This window comes from Sinocyclocheilus grahami, unplaced genomic scaffold (genome assembly GCF_001515645.1).
Source record: "Sinocyclocheilus grahami isolate Dianchi unplaced genomic scaffold, SAMN03320097.WGS_v1.1 scaffold844.1, whole genome shotgun sequence".
Taxonomy (NCBI): domain Eukaryota; kingdom Metazoa; phylum Chordata; class Actinopteri; order Cypriniformes; family Cyprinidae; genus Sinocyclocheilus; species Sinocyclocheilus grahami.
This window is the reverse complement of record NW_015506023.1, coordinates 121,049-136,520: the sequence shown is the minus strand read 5'-3', so window position 1 is coordinate 136,520 and position 15,472 is coordinate 121,049. Positions and strand designations below refer to the sequence as shown.

The 15,472-nt window shown below is 36.4% G+C and overlaps 1 protein-coding gene across 1 annotated transcript in view; it reads right to left on the bottom strand.

Moving 5' to 3' along the window:
* Positions 1-15,472, bottom strand: part of LOC107562845 (adhesion G protein-coupled receptor L2-like) — an 81,945-nt gene that overhangs the window by 49,580 nt on the left and 16,893 nt on the right. Inside the window, exon 5 of the mRNA XM_016247588.1 lies at positions 385-657. Coding sequence (XP_016103074.1) covers positions 385-657 — 273 coding nt within the window. The remainder of the gene's footprint in view (positions 1-384; positions 658-15,472) is intronic.

The window sequence follows — 15,472 nt, the reverse complement described above, 5'->3', positions numbered from 1 at the left end:
GCGTTTACAATGAGTCTCACCGCAAACCAGAGAAAAAAATGACCATTTATATCTAAATTATGAGAGTTTATGATACGGTAGGATTATAAGTGCACCACAGGAAAGATTATAAAATAATTTAAACGATGCATTTCATCACTTTAAATTAGGACTAAATCTGGTGGAGTCTGTCAAACTTTTCATGCTATTTCATACAGCTCTGCATAATTTTTACTTATTAACGGAGCAATGGAATGCAAATCTTGCTGATAATTTTGGCATTTCCATATGGATGCCATTCAAATAAGAAACACCACACGCCGGATACCAGCACAAAGGAGGTCCTTCTGCACTAATGACAGCCAGATTCCTGACGCTAATTGCAAAAATAATTCAAATGCCTGCCTCGAGTTCCTTTAGGACACGGCCGCTCCACCGTCGCTCCTCGGTGCGTCTGCGGCCAGGAGATTCCTCTCCTCTCCGTCCCGTCGCAGAAGCGTCTGCTGGAGGGGGGCGGGCTGCCGGCGCTGGGGTTCGGCGGGTCCACGGCTGCCGGGTCGGGAGTGACGGAGATGTTGAGCGCAGGTCTCCGGGTGATGCTGGCAGTGCTGGTCCTGATGGGAGGTGTGGATCTTCTAGGCTGCACTGTTGATGTAACGTCATCAGAGACCGTCGGTACTGTGGGAACAGGAGAGAGTTATTTAAACGGGTGGAGAACACAGACACTTTATTTGATCTCTTACATTTTAGAAACACAGATATCGTTTTGCGATGTAAACCCTCCCCTTGTAATTCACGCACAAGTGGTCAGAAGAGACACATTTGAGATGGACAGGGATATTATAGTCAACTACAACTAAAAAAAATCCCACTGTTAATTAGCGTGCATATTACTAGCATATTGTCTGTTTATTAGTACTTATAAAGCACATATTAATTCTTATTCTGCATGACAATATTTTTAGATCTCTTAAACCGACCCAATACCTAAACTTAAAAACTACCTTACTAACTATTAATAAGCAGCAAATTTGGAGTTTACTGAGGCAGAAGTCATAGTTAATAGTTTAAAGTGAGAATAGGACCTTAAAATAAAGTTTGACCATCAAATTATAAATAAAAATAAAAAATAAATTGAAATGAAATTGTTGCCAAAGCAACATTTATAATTTTTGCTTAATTTGATATACTAAAACTACTAAAAACTAGAAGAAATATTAAAATTAAAATTAAAAGGTTACAGATTGTTTTGTTAATTGAAATACAGCTGAAATAAAATATGAATATTAGATGAAAAACGTTCATCCAATTAGAAATGTTGCCTTGAAAACTAACTGAAAATATGTTTATGTCGATGTACTAAAGTTACTTAAACTGGAATAAAATAAATAGTAATAGAAATATAATTAAAAGACAAAGACAAAAGCACATAAGAAAAAAAACTTACATTTTGTTTTAAATAAATTTTAGTATATAAATATTTTTATTTATTTATTTTTGCATTAGTTAGGCTAGTGCAGGTTTTGGGAAATTTTCACTTTAGGTTAATTTAGTAAAAAATCTTTGTTTTTTTGTCGAAAATATTGTCAAAATGCATAATATTGTGAGCTGAGCGGATCATTAAACCCCTAACGTTCTCCATGTGTAGGCTTTGGTTTCCGTCACAACCCAAAGATATGCAGGTGAAATGGAGATGATAAATTGCCCGTAGACGTGTGTGTGTGTGTGTGTGTTGGATTTTTCCCAGACTGTTTCCCTGCCTTCAGCTCGGGGCGCAGGCTAGTTCCCAGCACTCCCACAACCCCACACAGGACAAACGGTAAGGAAGATGGATGGATGGATGGATGGATTGATAAAAAAAAACTGTCCAAAGGAGTGCAAACGCAGATGTGAACATGTCCAGGAGTGATTCTGAACCGCTCTCATGTATGCATCGTGAGTGCCTTTGAATTCTCCTCTGTGTGTTTGTGCTCCTGTCTCAGACAGCACAGCGACTGCATGGAAATCACCACAAGATATGAATGTGCTCAGACATATTAATTCTTATTCTGCATGACAATATTTTTAGATCTCTTAAACCGACCCAATACCCAAACTTAAAAACTACCTTACTAACTATTAATAAGCAGCAAATTTGGAGTTTACTGAGGCAGAAGTCATAGTTAATAGTTTAAAGTGAGAATAGGACCTTAAAATAAAGTTTGACCATCAAATTATAAATAAAAATAAAAAATAAATTGAAATGAAATTGTTGCCAAAGCAACATTTATAATTTTTGCTTAATTTGATATACTAAAACTACTAAAAACTAGAAGAAATATTAAAATTAAAATTAAAAGGTTACAGATTGTTTTGTTAATTGAAATACAGCTGAAATAAAATATGAATATTAGATGAAAAACGTTCATCCAATTAGAAATGTTGCCTTGAAAACTAACTGAAAATATGTTTATGTCGATGTACTAAAGTTACTTAAACTGGAATAAAATAAATAGTAATAGAAATATAATTAAAAGACAAAGACAAAAGCACATAAGAAAAAAAACTTACATTTTGTTTTAAATAAATTTTAGTATATAAATATTTTTATTTATTTATTTTTGCATTAGTTAGGCTAGTGCAGGTTTTGGGAAATTTTCACTTTAGGTTAATTTAGTAAAAAATCTTTGTTTTTTTGTCGAAAATATTGTCAAAATGCATAATATTGTGAGCTGAGCGGATCATTAAACCCCTAACGTTCTCCATGTGTAGGCTTTGGTTTCCGTCACAACCCAAAGATATGCAGGTGAAATGGAGATGATAAATTGCCCGTAGACGTGTGTGTGTGTGTGTGTGTTGGATTTTTCCCAGACTGTTTCCCTGCCTTCAGCTCGGGGCGCAGGCTAGTTCCCAGCACTCCCACAACCCCACACAGGACAAACGGTAAGGAAGATGGATGGATGGATGGATGGATTGATAAAAAAAAACTGTCCAAAGGAGTGCAAACGCAGATGTGAACATGTCCAGGAGTGATTCTGAACCGCTCTCATGTATGCATCGTGAGTGCCTTTGAATTCTCCTCTGTGTGTTTGTGCTCCTGTCTCAGACAGCACAGCGACTGCATGGAAATCACCACAAGATATGAATGTGCTCAGAAGCAAATATTTATGTTCCCTTTCATTTCAGCCACTGCTGAAGCCTGAATAAAACCATTGGCAGATGGTGCATAAGCCCCGCCCCTTCACATGTCTGTCACGTCACGCTCCGCACCATCTTGTTCTCTCTGTGATACGAGGACAGACATGTTCTGGATGAAGCCATGATTGAAGGCACTGAAGTTCAGTCATTCGGGGAAGCAGGATTAAACGCATACAGTTTGGAAACATTACGATTTTTAAATGTTTTAATGAAGACTCTTCTGCTCACCAAGGCTGCTCAAAAATACAGTAAAAACACTAATAATGTGAAATATTATTACAATTTAAAATAGCTGTTTTCTTTGTGAATATATTTTAAAATGTAATTTATTGCTGTGATGTAAAGCTGGATTTTTCATCATCATTACTCCAGTCTGAATAATGATGCTGAAAATTCAGCTTTGATCACAGGAATAAATTACATTTTAACAGATATTCACATAGAAATTTGTCATTTCAAATTGTAATAATATTTGACAATATTACTGTTTTTACTGCATTTTTTATCAAATAATTGCAGCCTTGGTGAGCAGAAGACACTTCATCAAAAACATTTAAAAATCATAATGCTTCTAAATATTTGTCAAGTGTAGCAAGAAAGAATCACTTGACTCTTAGTATTCAAAGCAATGTGTGATATTGGTTTCAGCAAATACATGTCTCTTGACATCAAAAAAGATGTGCTTTAGGGTTTCATAAGCCTTTATCATGGGAAATTAAACGCAGCATGTAATATTCAGTAGATTCAGTGGCTCGTTCTGTTCTGTGATTCACGATGAATGTTAATGAAGGAAGTTAAATGGCTGGTTATCGGTCTATTTGCAGCATTATAATGTAAATCACAATAACAAAATCACCCACGGGCCTGTAAGACCAAGGTTTTGTGTGTGTGTGTGTGTGTGTGTGTGTGTGTGTTTTATATCAAACATCCAAAAGCTTTATCGCTTCATTGTGAATGGACTTTAGAAAGCTGAGGACAGAGGCTGCATTACTCGCCAAGTGCATTTTGTACTGAACTGTAAAAACATTAACAGATGATTCAAAATACTTTCCATCATTTTGACAGATAAAATAAATAAGGTTGGATCTGGTCTATTGTGTTTTTAAACTCCAGCAATACTCCCACAGTTAAAGGATGCCAACACACTAATCCAACAACCTGAAACACAACGCTCGATCAAACTAAAAGAGCTTTTGCCATCAGAGTTCTTGGGTGATGTGCATTTCACAAGACAAAGAGCAAAAGTTACAATATTTACTGATAGATTAAAATCAAACAAGATGGAAATGTACAACCCTTCACATCAAAGTGCTGGATAACGAATATTTGTAGAGCAAACTACTCTAGAAGGGACTAACTAACTAACAAAACAATTAGCAACTTGCCAAAATTTACTAAAATTACAGGTTACTCCATAACCATTATTTGCCACTTTGCCAGACTGTGATGCTCTATTTTTATCATCAGTAAAAATAATAAAATATAAAAAAAATATATTTAAAATATGCTTTTATTGTTTTGTTTTTTTTGAGTATCACAACTCAATATGCAATGCAGTTTCAATTTAAATCTAATTTACTCTATATAAAAAAAATTAAAAAAAAATCAGTAAAATGCAAATTCAGTTTAAATACCGTATTTAAAAACAATGCTATTGATCAATGCTTTTACATTTACATTACATTTAAATTCAAGGCATACATTTAATCAGCTCTTGCTTTTCCTGGGAATCGAACCCATGACTTTCTCTACTGTTTGAGTTAAATGAATAAACATTTAAAAATGTATAATAAATAAAGACAATTTAACTAAATATAGCTTCAAAACATCCAAGTCCAATCTAACTGTAGAGGACTTTTAAAGCCACTGAACGTTTCCAGACAAGAGCAGTAAGTCATCTTTATCTTTTTCTCAGCTTTATTGCCGTTTCATTATTATTGATGACATTATAGACAGCAGCAAGTCTAATAGGCTCCATTTACTACACTAATGCATTAATGATCCATTTTGACACATCAGTAATTTGTCCCATCTGTTTACAATCCCTTAAGACATAACTGCCTGTGTTTACATAAATGTTGCGCTATACAAACACTGCGAAATGCATGTGCATTTTTCCCGCTAACACGCAGTAGCACAAAGCCACATACTGTGGGTGTTCATCAGAAAACAGACGCACATACGCAAGTGAGCATTACTTTCGTTTATCACATAGACTTGAATGATTATTGTTTACATACTGAAAAAAAAAACAAGAGAAAGAAAATACATTCCACTCTTTCTTTTCAATATCATAAAATGCATTAAACAATACATTACAGATGTAGACTCCAATATGTTTGCATTGTGGGAGTGTTTCTAAAATTATGAACGGGCAATTTTAGCATTATAAACGGCATCCATGTGTGGCAACCGATCAGACCATGTATATTTCTGAATCAATTTAAAAAGTTGTTCCAAAAACACATTTTCGGCACACATATAACTCACAAAACGAAAACTAACTTCACCACACTAATGCAGTTTGGCATGCATGTGTGGATTACACTGTAAATTGCATGGATTTTTGCATTTTAATATGTTTTGAAGATAAAGGCAAAGTCCAAAGACATAGAAATAAATGGTTAAATTACTTAATGAGTTATAATTCAAATACTAATTAAATTGTGTCCATGTAAACGCAGCCACCTGACAAATAGACAGCATGTGCAATTACACAGAAACTGCAAGACTGTATATAAATGGAAGGTTCATTTAGAAAGGAAAGTTTAAAAGAAAAAAATCAATATGAATAATTTACCGCCATAGTGTGATTAATACATAATCATGTAATCCATAAAAAGTAACTGTAATCTCATTATGAGCATTTTAAAATGTAATATAATTACAAGTACTTTATTTTTGTAATCTGATTACATAATCCAGATTGCATGTAATCAGTTACTACTACTAGCACTGCCTGTCAGCACGTTTCGCGTATGGATTATATACTGCATTACAGACGGCATAAATGATGCCTACGTAGTAGGGCTGCACGATTAATCGAATGCGATTGTCGTGCGCATTTCGTTAGTAAAGCCGGTTCTGTAATCAGCAGGAAATCATCATCACGTGCTTTCAGATGGAGCAGCATTTACTACACAGAGCCGTAGTTCATTAACGCGTGATTCTGAAATCGAAGAAATCGTTGGCGATAATGACAGCTGTTTGCATAGCTTCTCCGTGAACTACAGCTCTGTGAAGTAAATGCTGCTCCATCTGAAAGCATGTGAAAATACCACATTTAATAACATATTTTTACTCCAAACTCACTTCATAACGTCAGTCGAGTGTTTGAAATAAATCCTTCTGTGAGATGATGTGGCTTCTTACACAGAATAAAGCACGCAACATATTTCATAGTATTTAAGCAGTGATAAAGGCATTGCATTATAAATATACTTTATTTGAATGAAAATTATAATAATAAGAACTCAGATAAACCGTATATTGCCGTAGTCGTGTGTTTATTAGTCACGTTGAATCAATGAAAGCAGTTGAATCTTCTGTTTATTCAGCCCCAGCAATTTTCTGGGTTTCTTCTGCGAGGCGTATTTGGCGTTTGAGCGCGAGAGCGCCCTCTGGCCTTCAGATGGAGATTTACTGCTGATCACAGAACCGTGCTTCACTGAAAGATACGCATGACTATCGCAGCTTCTGTCGAATCGCGATCTCGATTCCTTTTCGATTTATCGTGCAGCCCTACTACGTAGTGTATTTGGATGGGAAAACACTCCTATAGTAGAAAGTAAAGTTTGCAAAGGGAATTGGACATAAGAATGACCACCACTGATTGAGGTTGGTACTATCGATACTGCAGAATAACACTAGTAGCGGTACTTCTGACAACACTACACCATTAAATGTGGATGTGGGACCAGACTGTATGTCAACCGAGAAGGACAACGCCTGCCTGCATTGGCTTTCATCTTCTTTCTCGGTGGGAATGTAAAGCAACTTGATGAAATGAAATCCAAGTGAATCATTGCATTACAGTAATAAGATGATACGGATCTGCGATTATGCAGGAAATTTGTACACAAAACCGGCTTCAAGGAAGATTTTCGTCTTGTTTTGCTGTGCAGCAGTTCAGTGCGAACCCTTGCTTTAAACCACCAAACTAGAATCTAGACAAGTTCAAGGAAGGGTCACCATGCTCGCATAAACTCTGTGTTTGAAATAGTGAAGTTAAATCAATTGCATTGAGCAGCTGTACTCTTCACAGTCTCACTGAGGGTTTGTGCAGCTGCAAGTCAATCTGAGATGTCAGTCTTACAGCTTTGTTAACAATTTATAGCCAACAAATGGATTCTGTTTTTTTTACTCTTCACTGTAAACACAATACATGTTACAGATTTCACTTTCGCCTTGAGGTAAAGTAAGAATATCTTTCTAGATTAATGCATAATGCAAACAGTCCAGTCAAACTTTAAATGGTTCAGACAACTCTGAAAACGAGGCAGTGCAGAAATGTAATAAAATATCACACACGGCTAGCTTACAAACCACCAATCTGGAACAATTCTGGTTTTGTTTCTCCATTTAACAAAATCAGTTGATTATGATCCAGATCTCCCTGAACAAGCCCAGTGTGCAAAACTTCACAAAACATGAAGTGGACTCTCACAGCTGCTACAACAAAAGGAAAATATGTTCTGATTGCGGCAGCATGAGACTATATTTGCCATCTTTTAAGTAGCAGACATGGCACAATTTAACAGGTTCACCATCAACTAATGTGTTTGTTCATTTGTTGACCATTCACTCACAATCAGACATTTTTCAATCGACTAAAAAGTCAAAACTCTGAACAAATACAGGCTGAATTGCAATGTGCATAATATCTATCCTATAAAGTGAAAACTATGTCAACGGCACTCAAGACAGTATACTATTTCTGGTGGATTTTCAAAGTGCCTGATTTTTCAGCCAATATTGCGTTTAAACCATTGCGGTATGGAAGCTGTTCAGTTTGCACTGGCTTCCTAATGTGGTGCTTTTTTTTTTTTGGACGTTGTAGCATTCCTAACCCAATCCTGGTTTAGTTCATACTCAAAGAACGATATTTTATTATAGCCACAATGCTGCAGTACTCTAAGTTTTTGTTCTTAGTAGGTGTACTAAATTTGGAGTAAATTTAGTAATGGGGTTAACGGCAATAAAAGTCCAAATCTCAGACAGTCATGGTCACATTTCAATTCACATTCTCACTAATCAGTCTCAAACTCTAGCTGTGACCGCACCACAGGGGAATAAATAACGCTTTTGTGTTCCTACACTGGAGAAACAAACTTACAACCCACATCTCTGATAGAAAACAACCACGCAGAAACATCAGAGGTGAACGAAAAGCTGAAATGGCCTTTCGTGATGTCTGAATTCTCAGCTGTAATGCAATCTCATGCCTAAGACAGGGCATTCACATGAATAATGAAATGCTTAGAATATAACTACGTATACACATACTCACTAGACAGCCACAATTCAAGGTTTACTTTACACAGATACCTACATTTTTGTTACATTGGTTCAACTTTGCTTTTTTTAATAAAAGCGAAATGGAACTATTTTCACCTTAATAATAAACATTAGTGCAATAATAATTTTTAACCTGTACATATCTGTTAACATCTCAAAACAAATGTTAATGTTGTTCTGTGAATTCCAGCCATTTCAATAGGAACAATTTTAAACGGGGGTGAAATATTTTCCCATACAGATTTTGCTTTTAACGCTAGATATCTCAATGCTATCAAAATACAAGTCCCACTTCTGATATATCAGCCAAACAGAAAAAACTATTGGACGATGCTGATAATAAAAAATAAAAAAGCCAAATATCGGCTGATATATTGGCCTTGGTAATATATTGGTCAACCACTAATGTCCATAGTAGCATCCTACACTGTAAAAGAAAAGTAAAAACTTTTACAGTTGTTAAAAAAGTACCTTACATTTCAGTTTAATAAATGTTTAGTTACATATCATTTATAACAAAAACGGCAGATGGGCGGAATACAAATGCAAATTCACTCTCTGACAGTAGGTGGCGCTTATGGAAAAGCAGAAATACAGCGCTTATACACACTACTAAGCATCATACCGAGGAAAGATGAAAAGAAAATGCCATTGAAAGCATGCTTTCTAGATGAAAACTTGTGAAAGACTGTTCAATTCTTAATCTCTCAGCAGCCTTGTAGCAACTGCATTCACCTTGTGTCCTCTTAAATGTTCTTCTTAGACGAAGTGGAAAGCAAAGAGAGCGAACGAGTGAGAGAAAGTAAATACAGAGGCAAACTGCTTGTCAGTGGCTGAGCCTGTGCCTCATTGCTTTATTTTGACATCTCTTGAATCATACCTCTACAATTTTCTTTTTATTATGCCAGGCAATTTCACCACCTGGCAGGAGGAGGAGTCTCAGAGTATAGTCCATCAGAGCTTTCAGGAAAAGCAGCCTCAATTAGCTGTCATTTCAGTGAGTGTCACTGAATTCAGAACGCAAGGACGTATAGCCTATCAAAGACGAGAGCACTCAACAGCTACAACAATTAGCCAGAGCAATCTTGAATGGTCGGCTGAGAAATTGGGATTTCAAGAGGAAAAGTGGTGAGATTGCTAAACAAATCTGTTCCATAATTGACGTTGGCTCATGCTTATTACTGCTCTGGAGGCTTCACTGACTAAAACCTGAAGAAATAAGACTAGCTAACCGGTGCCAATTCCTTTCTTTCTGGCTAAAAGCAGGAGTTGCCAAATGCAAATGTAGTCTTTGTCCAAAGTTTCCCCCAGCTGGAGTTTTCTGCTGGTTGCCATTTGGAGGTGGGTTTATTACACGCTGGTGGTGTCAAAACAACAAATTAGGATCAGCATGTGTTTGTGCTGTCTGGAGGCACCAAATTGCCAATTCTTTGGTGCTCCCAAGACCTCGAGGCCTAAAAAATAGCATTGCATCAGGACCAACAACAAGTTAAAAGAATATAACCATGCAGAAGTGATTTTACCACTGGTATTTGTGCATGTTTGTGTAAATGACCACAGCTTTGGGCCAAAATGAAAAACATGGTTTGTAAATATGACGTTTTCATCTCATTTCAGGCACGTTTACATTTACAATCAATAGTTTCTTCAAATTTCTCTTAGATGGTCCTTTTTGAAGTCCATGTAGCTCCTAAGAACCATAAAGGGAAAATGTATCTGTTGGGTTTCAGCTCCACTATTGATTAAATGACTGAATAACGGTTTCCATTGTTGACCGAGAGTCAGCTTCCCTGCAATCTCCAGCAGTAACATGTGATTGAGATGAATGAGGACTCTATAAGGTCATCTAAGGGAAAAGACACTTCGCCCCACAATACGGGGCTTTAGTCCATCTTGAAACTTTCTTTTATAACCGTGTTAAAATGTTAAGATGTTGTCCAATCTTTTCCAAAGTTTTTGAAATATGTAGGGCTCCCCCGAATAGTTGACCAAACATTAGTCAACGAGAAGAGGCTTAGTCGGCTAAAATTGTATTAGTCGTTAAACTACAGAAAAAATGGTCCGTGTCCATGACGGACAGATCATTAACGGCTGGTCCTTGTGATAATTACAGTACAACAGGCAGGAAATCCAAACTGTCACCTATCATTCATCGACCTCCAATATGGCTTATCATTTGAAACTGAAAAATGTAAGTAGTATCAACTCTAACATTAACCTAGACAAATGTGTGCTATTAGGCATATATCCAAGTGTTTGTGCAGAGTGTCGAAGCCGTTAACGCATGTACTTAATGATATGGACACACTGGTGCAATCACTACCGTTTTTCCTGATAACAATGAAAACAACTTAAAATACACTGTCATTTTACTCATGTAGATAAGAATAATACATCATTCGAAACTGTAAAGTGTCTACTTTTATTTGTATACATCAACAAGACGTGCTTTTGTAAAATAAAGAAAATAAACAGGATGCACTTTCTGCCATTCGGTCTCCGTGAACTGGAGCGCGTCACAATACATGAACCGAAACAGTAACCGAGTAGGCTACGTGCCTCATCAAAAAATCGAAAACAAAAACTCTCTCTTATGTAATCCATATTAAAGGCGTGTCCACTGTACTGCGGAGATGGCGAGTCAGCATCGTTAACTTCATCTTTGCAGCCAACAACGACTCCCGAAAACACTAGTTAATTAATAAATAATTAAAATATCTCCTTGCTATGTTTTCTGACACATTCACAGTCAGTCATTACTTTTGCAGGTGCTTTGCGGCAAGCTTTATGCATGTGATTAATCGCATAATATGTATTAAGATATTATATATTTTACTATATATGAAAGGCCCCCCAATTAAACTAAAATAAACATGCGATTAGTCGACTAATGGTTTAAATTAACGACTATTAGTCGACTAGAAAAAGCTTTAGTCGCGGGCAGCCCTATTAAATATGTAGTTTATAATAAAAGTCATACAAGTTGCTTCAAATCCCTAATCCTAAGTATGAGTAACAGCAACAGTGATGCTTAAATTCCAATTAAACTGCATTAATCTTCTTTCTAATTGAATTAGGATCAAACAAATAGCAAAATCTCTGCATTACTACTTATACTGAGGGATCTAGAGCCTGCCAGATGCAGGCCCAGCTTGATGTTGCTGTCCAACGTCTACAAATTGCAACCTGTGCCAAGCAACCAATGAGAAACATTCAGTAGATTAACATCTGCATCTCTTTAGCCGTTAATAATAGACCACATAGAGATGAACTGCTGCTGTTTCCGGATCTACCTGCACTTTATCATTCAATCCTAAATGGACCTCAAAAACACTTACACCCTAATTTTACCGTTCAATAAATGCAGTAATGTTTCCACTTAACTGCTAACATTATATTTGGACTGTACTGCCAAACAGTATTGGGGGTAACACATTACAAGCAACGTGAGTTATGTAATCAGATTACTTTTTTCAAGTAACTAGCAAAGTAACACATTACTTTTTAATTTACAAGAAAATATCGGAGTTACTTTTTCAAATAGGTAACTCCAGTTACTTTGCTTTCCATGTATTGACTGACAGCTCTCCTGTCCTCATGTTGAGAGAAATCGGGAATGAGTGCAGAGGCGTTGTGCACGCTGTGTGAAAATGATGTTACTGTAGATCTAGACTAAATGTCAACTCATCTCACTCGCACAAAAACAGATTCAGTATTCCTCAAAATGAATAAAAACAGTGAAATGCAAACTCAGAATATGATGCAAATCTGCAATCATTAGATATGTTAAATAACACAAAAATTATTTTATGTATTTAATCCCATTTGAACTCTTTCCCCGCCATTGACGAGTTATCTCGTCTTTTAGAAGAAAACGCTTCCCCGCCAAAGACGAGTTTTTACGGCTTTTCGTGTTTTCACTGTTATACACTCGGGGGCGCTATTACACATCTTCTGAACGAGTACAAAACCTCCCGAACAAAAACACACGTGAACAGGACGGAGAAACGAGCGATCTCTTATGTAAACAGATGTGTATGAAAAATAATGCGATCATCAGCAATAGACAGCATATAAATGAAAACTGCATAATGTTACGGAGTAAAATGTTGATCCAGGAAGTGGTATATGTCTGTGCAAGCTTTGGTGGTGTTGATGGAGGCGATTTACTGGATTTATGCTTTGATAATCTACTGAATATTATCAAGATGTAGTTTTTGATAAAAATATGATTTTCTGACCTTTTTGCTCAAAATTATGCATTTTTATGAAACCTCCTATATTCAAGTGTTGATACAGTTTTTGTTTAAAAGTAGAAGCTCTGATCTTTATTTTGGTGTATTGCATATTTGCATATTCAAATATTCATACAGCAAAACATACTGGAGGCCATTAAATTTTAGTGAAAATCATCAAAATCGCTGGCGGTGGCTGGCAACTTTTTTCAAAAATGCTGGCGGGGAAAGAGTTAATAACCAATGTCTTTGCTGCTGACTTTCATCGATCCAATTCAACCATACTAATAGGCAAACATGACTTTAAATAAACAACATTTGCATTTTTTTTTTCATTTATTTCTGAAGAATGTTGAACTTTCTTCTCTTACATCCTATTCTTCCTGCAACCCAGAATACAACATAGCTGAAAGGTTTGTTTGAACTGCGCCCTCTAATGGACAGACGAGACCTTTCCTTTTGCTGTGAAAGGGCTTTTACATTTGCCAAAAATATAACTATTTTATATTAAAAACAAACAAGAAAGCCCAACCCAGCCCAGATAAGAAAAAGTAACGTATTGCATTACTTTCCATAAAAAGTAACTTAGTAATATAATTGTAAAAGTAACTTTCCGCAACACTGCTGCCTCCTGGTGTTGCATGGTTTCTCCATAGTTTTTATTCTCCATTATCCAACATCAAATGGAGTTTGTTCTATGCCACAGTTACCTTTGGCTTGCTCAATAGGAAACAAAAGATATTATGTACTATGCACAACGTCTTTTGAAGTACTATGGCTTGATTTTTAATTAACTCTTGCTTAGGGGTGATGGAAATTTGCTGTTCTGATCCGTGCCGCTCGAGCCGCAAACCGTTTCAGACGGTTCAGTCCAATTTATCTTCTAATCTCTTTAAAGATTTAAAGACACGGGCATTACATTTCCACTTATCACCACAGACTAACAGGTGTCAAACGCTCCATTGCTAAACGACAGAATTAGCAGGTTGACTGGTGAGTCCCTGTGAATAGCCACAGGCACACAAAAACCAGACAGATTGGTGCCCAAGTCAGAGACTCCATTTAGAAACGCTGATGTATGTGTGCTAAACACCAAAGAGAGTGGAAACGTGGCTTATTAACTTCGGGACTGACACTGCCTCTAGGAATACACAGCGAATGTGAAGCAGGAGAATGAAAAACAGACAAACAGTGAGGAGGCGGAGGGGAAAAAAACAGAACAATACTCTCTTTTTCTTGCTCGCTGTTCTCGGTTCTGTTTGGTGTGAATGCTTCGAGTCAACTCAGAATGTGTTATACTGAAACTCAAAACACACAGAGGCACCCTTGTGGGATATTCCCAGAGGACAGCGGCTTTCAAAACCACACTTTAGTCTCTTATTAAGCTCCAAAGCCAGAGTAATATGCACCAAAACTAGCTTTAATTAAGCCATTTGACTAAGTATTAAAACAAAATGAACATAATTGTCATTTAAATGGTAGCTGAGGGCTCTTTGTACCTATAGGAACTATTCATTTTAAATCTTTTACACTGAGTTTAAGTTCTAAGGAACATTACATTTCTCCCTCTTTTCCTCTGACAATTCCTTGCAATTACTGCCTCATCTGATTCTGTATTTTTACCTTTTTATAGACAAAATGGTCCTTGTGCATCACTGGCAATGTCTTTAAAGTGTCAAAAGAAGTTAAAGTGTCAGGATTCGAGTCTTAGCAGCCTCGCTTTGAAGAAAGAGCCATCAATGAGAGTTTAAAAAATGCACTTGGTTCCTTTTGACTTGCTCTCTTTTCTGAATATAATAATTCAACGATGAGTCATGAGACTATCTTTTGGTCTGTGCTTACACAGTTAATGTGAAGTGATGCTCAACTCATTTGGCATCTGTAGCTTGATGCATAAAAGAATATTCAACAAGAAAAAAAAATACAGGATGGGACAGCGATGTTGATGCATTTCCACAGTTACATCTGGCAACAAGTTTGGTTTACATTTTAATATTTAAAATATAATAATAATGTATATTTCTAACACTACACTTTGCGTTACACTATCTTGGTATCACTGCTGTGAGTGTTTATAACACAGGGAGTGATGGTAATTTTGACATATTTCTCTCATCAGACAGCTGTAATCAATCTCTCAATCAATCTTTTTGTACTCCTTCACGGAAAACGCTATCATGGAATTTTTCTGTTGGAGCAAACGGGAATGCAAAACATAGTCTCCTGTTCACCGTTTTAGAAGTTTATGCAACTATGACCACTTTTGAAAATCCCGTAAATGTGAAAAGGGTCCATTAAAGGGATACTCCACCCAAAAATGAACATTCTCTCATCCTTTACTCATCCTCGTGCCATTCCAGATGTGCATGAGTTTTCTTTCTTCAGCGGAATACAAATGGAGATTTGTAGAAAAATAATGCAATGGAAATGAAGGTAATCCATACGAGCTCAGTTGATGAATCAATGTCTTCTGATGCAAAACTGATGTGAGAAAAATGCTAATGAATTAAACTGGGAAGCGATGTTTTATAGTTTAAAAACTTTAACATATTCACATTTTTCTC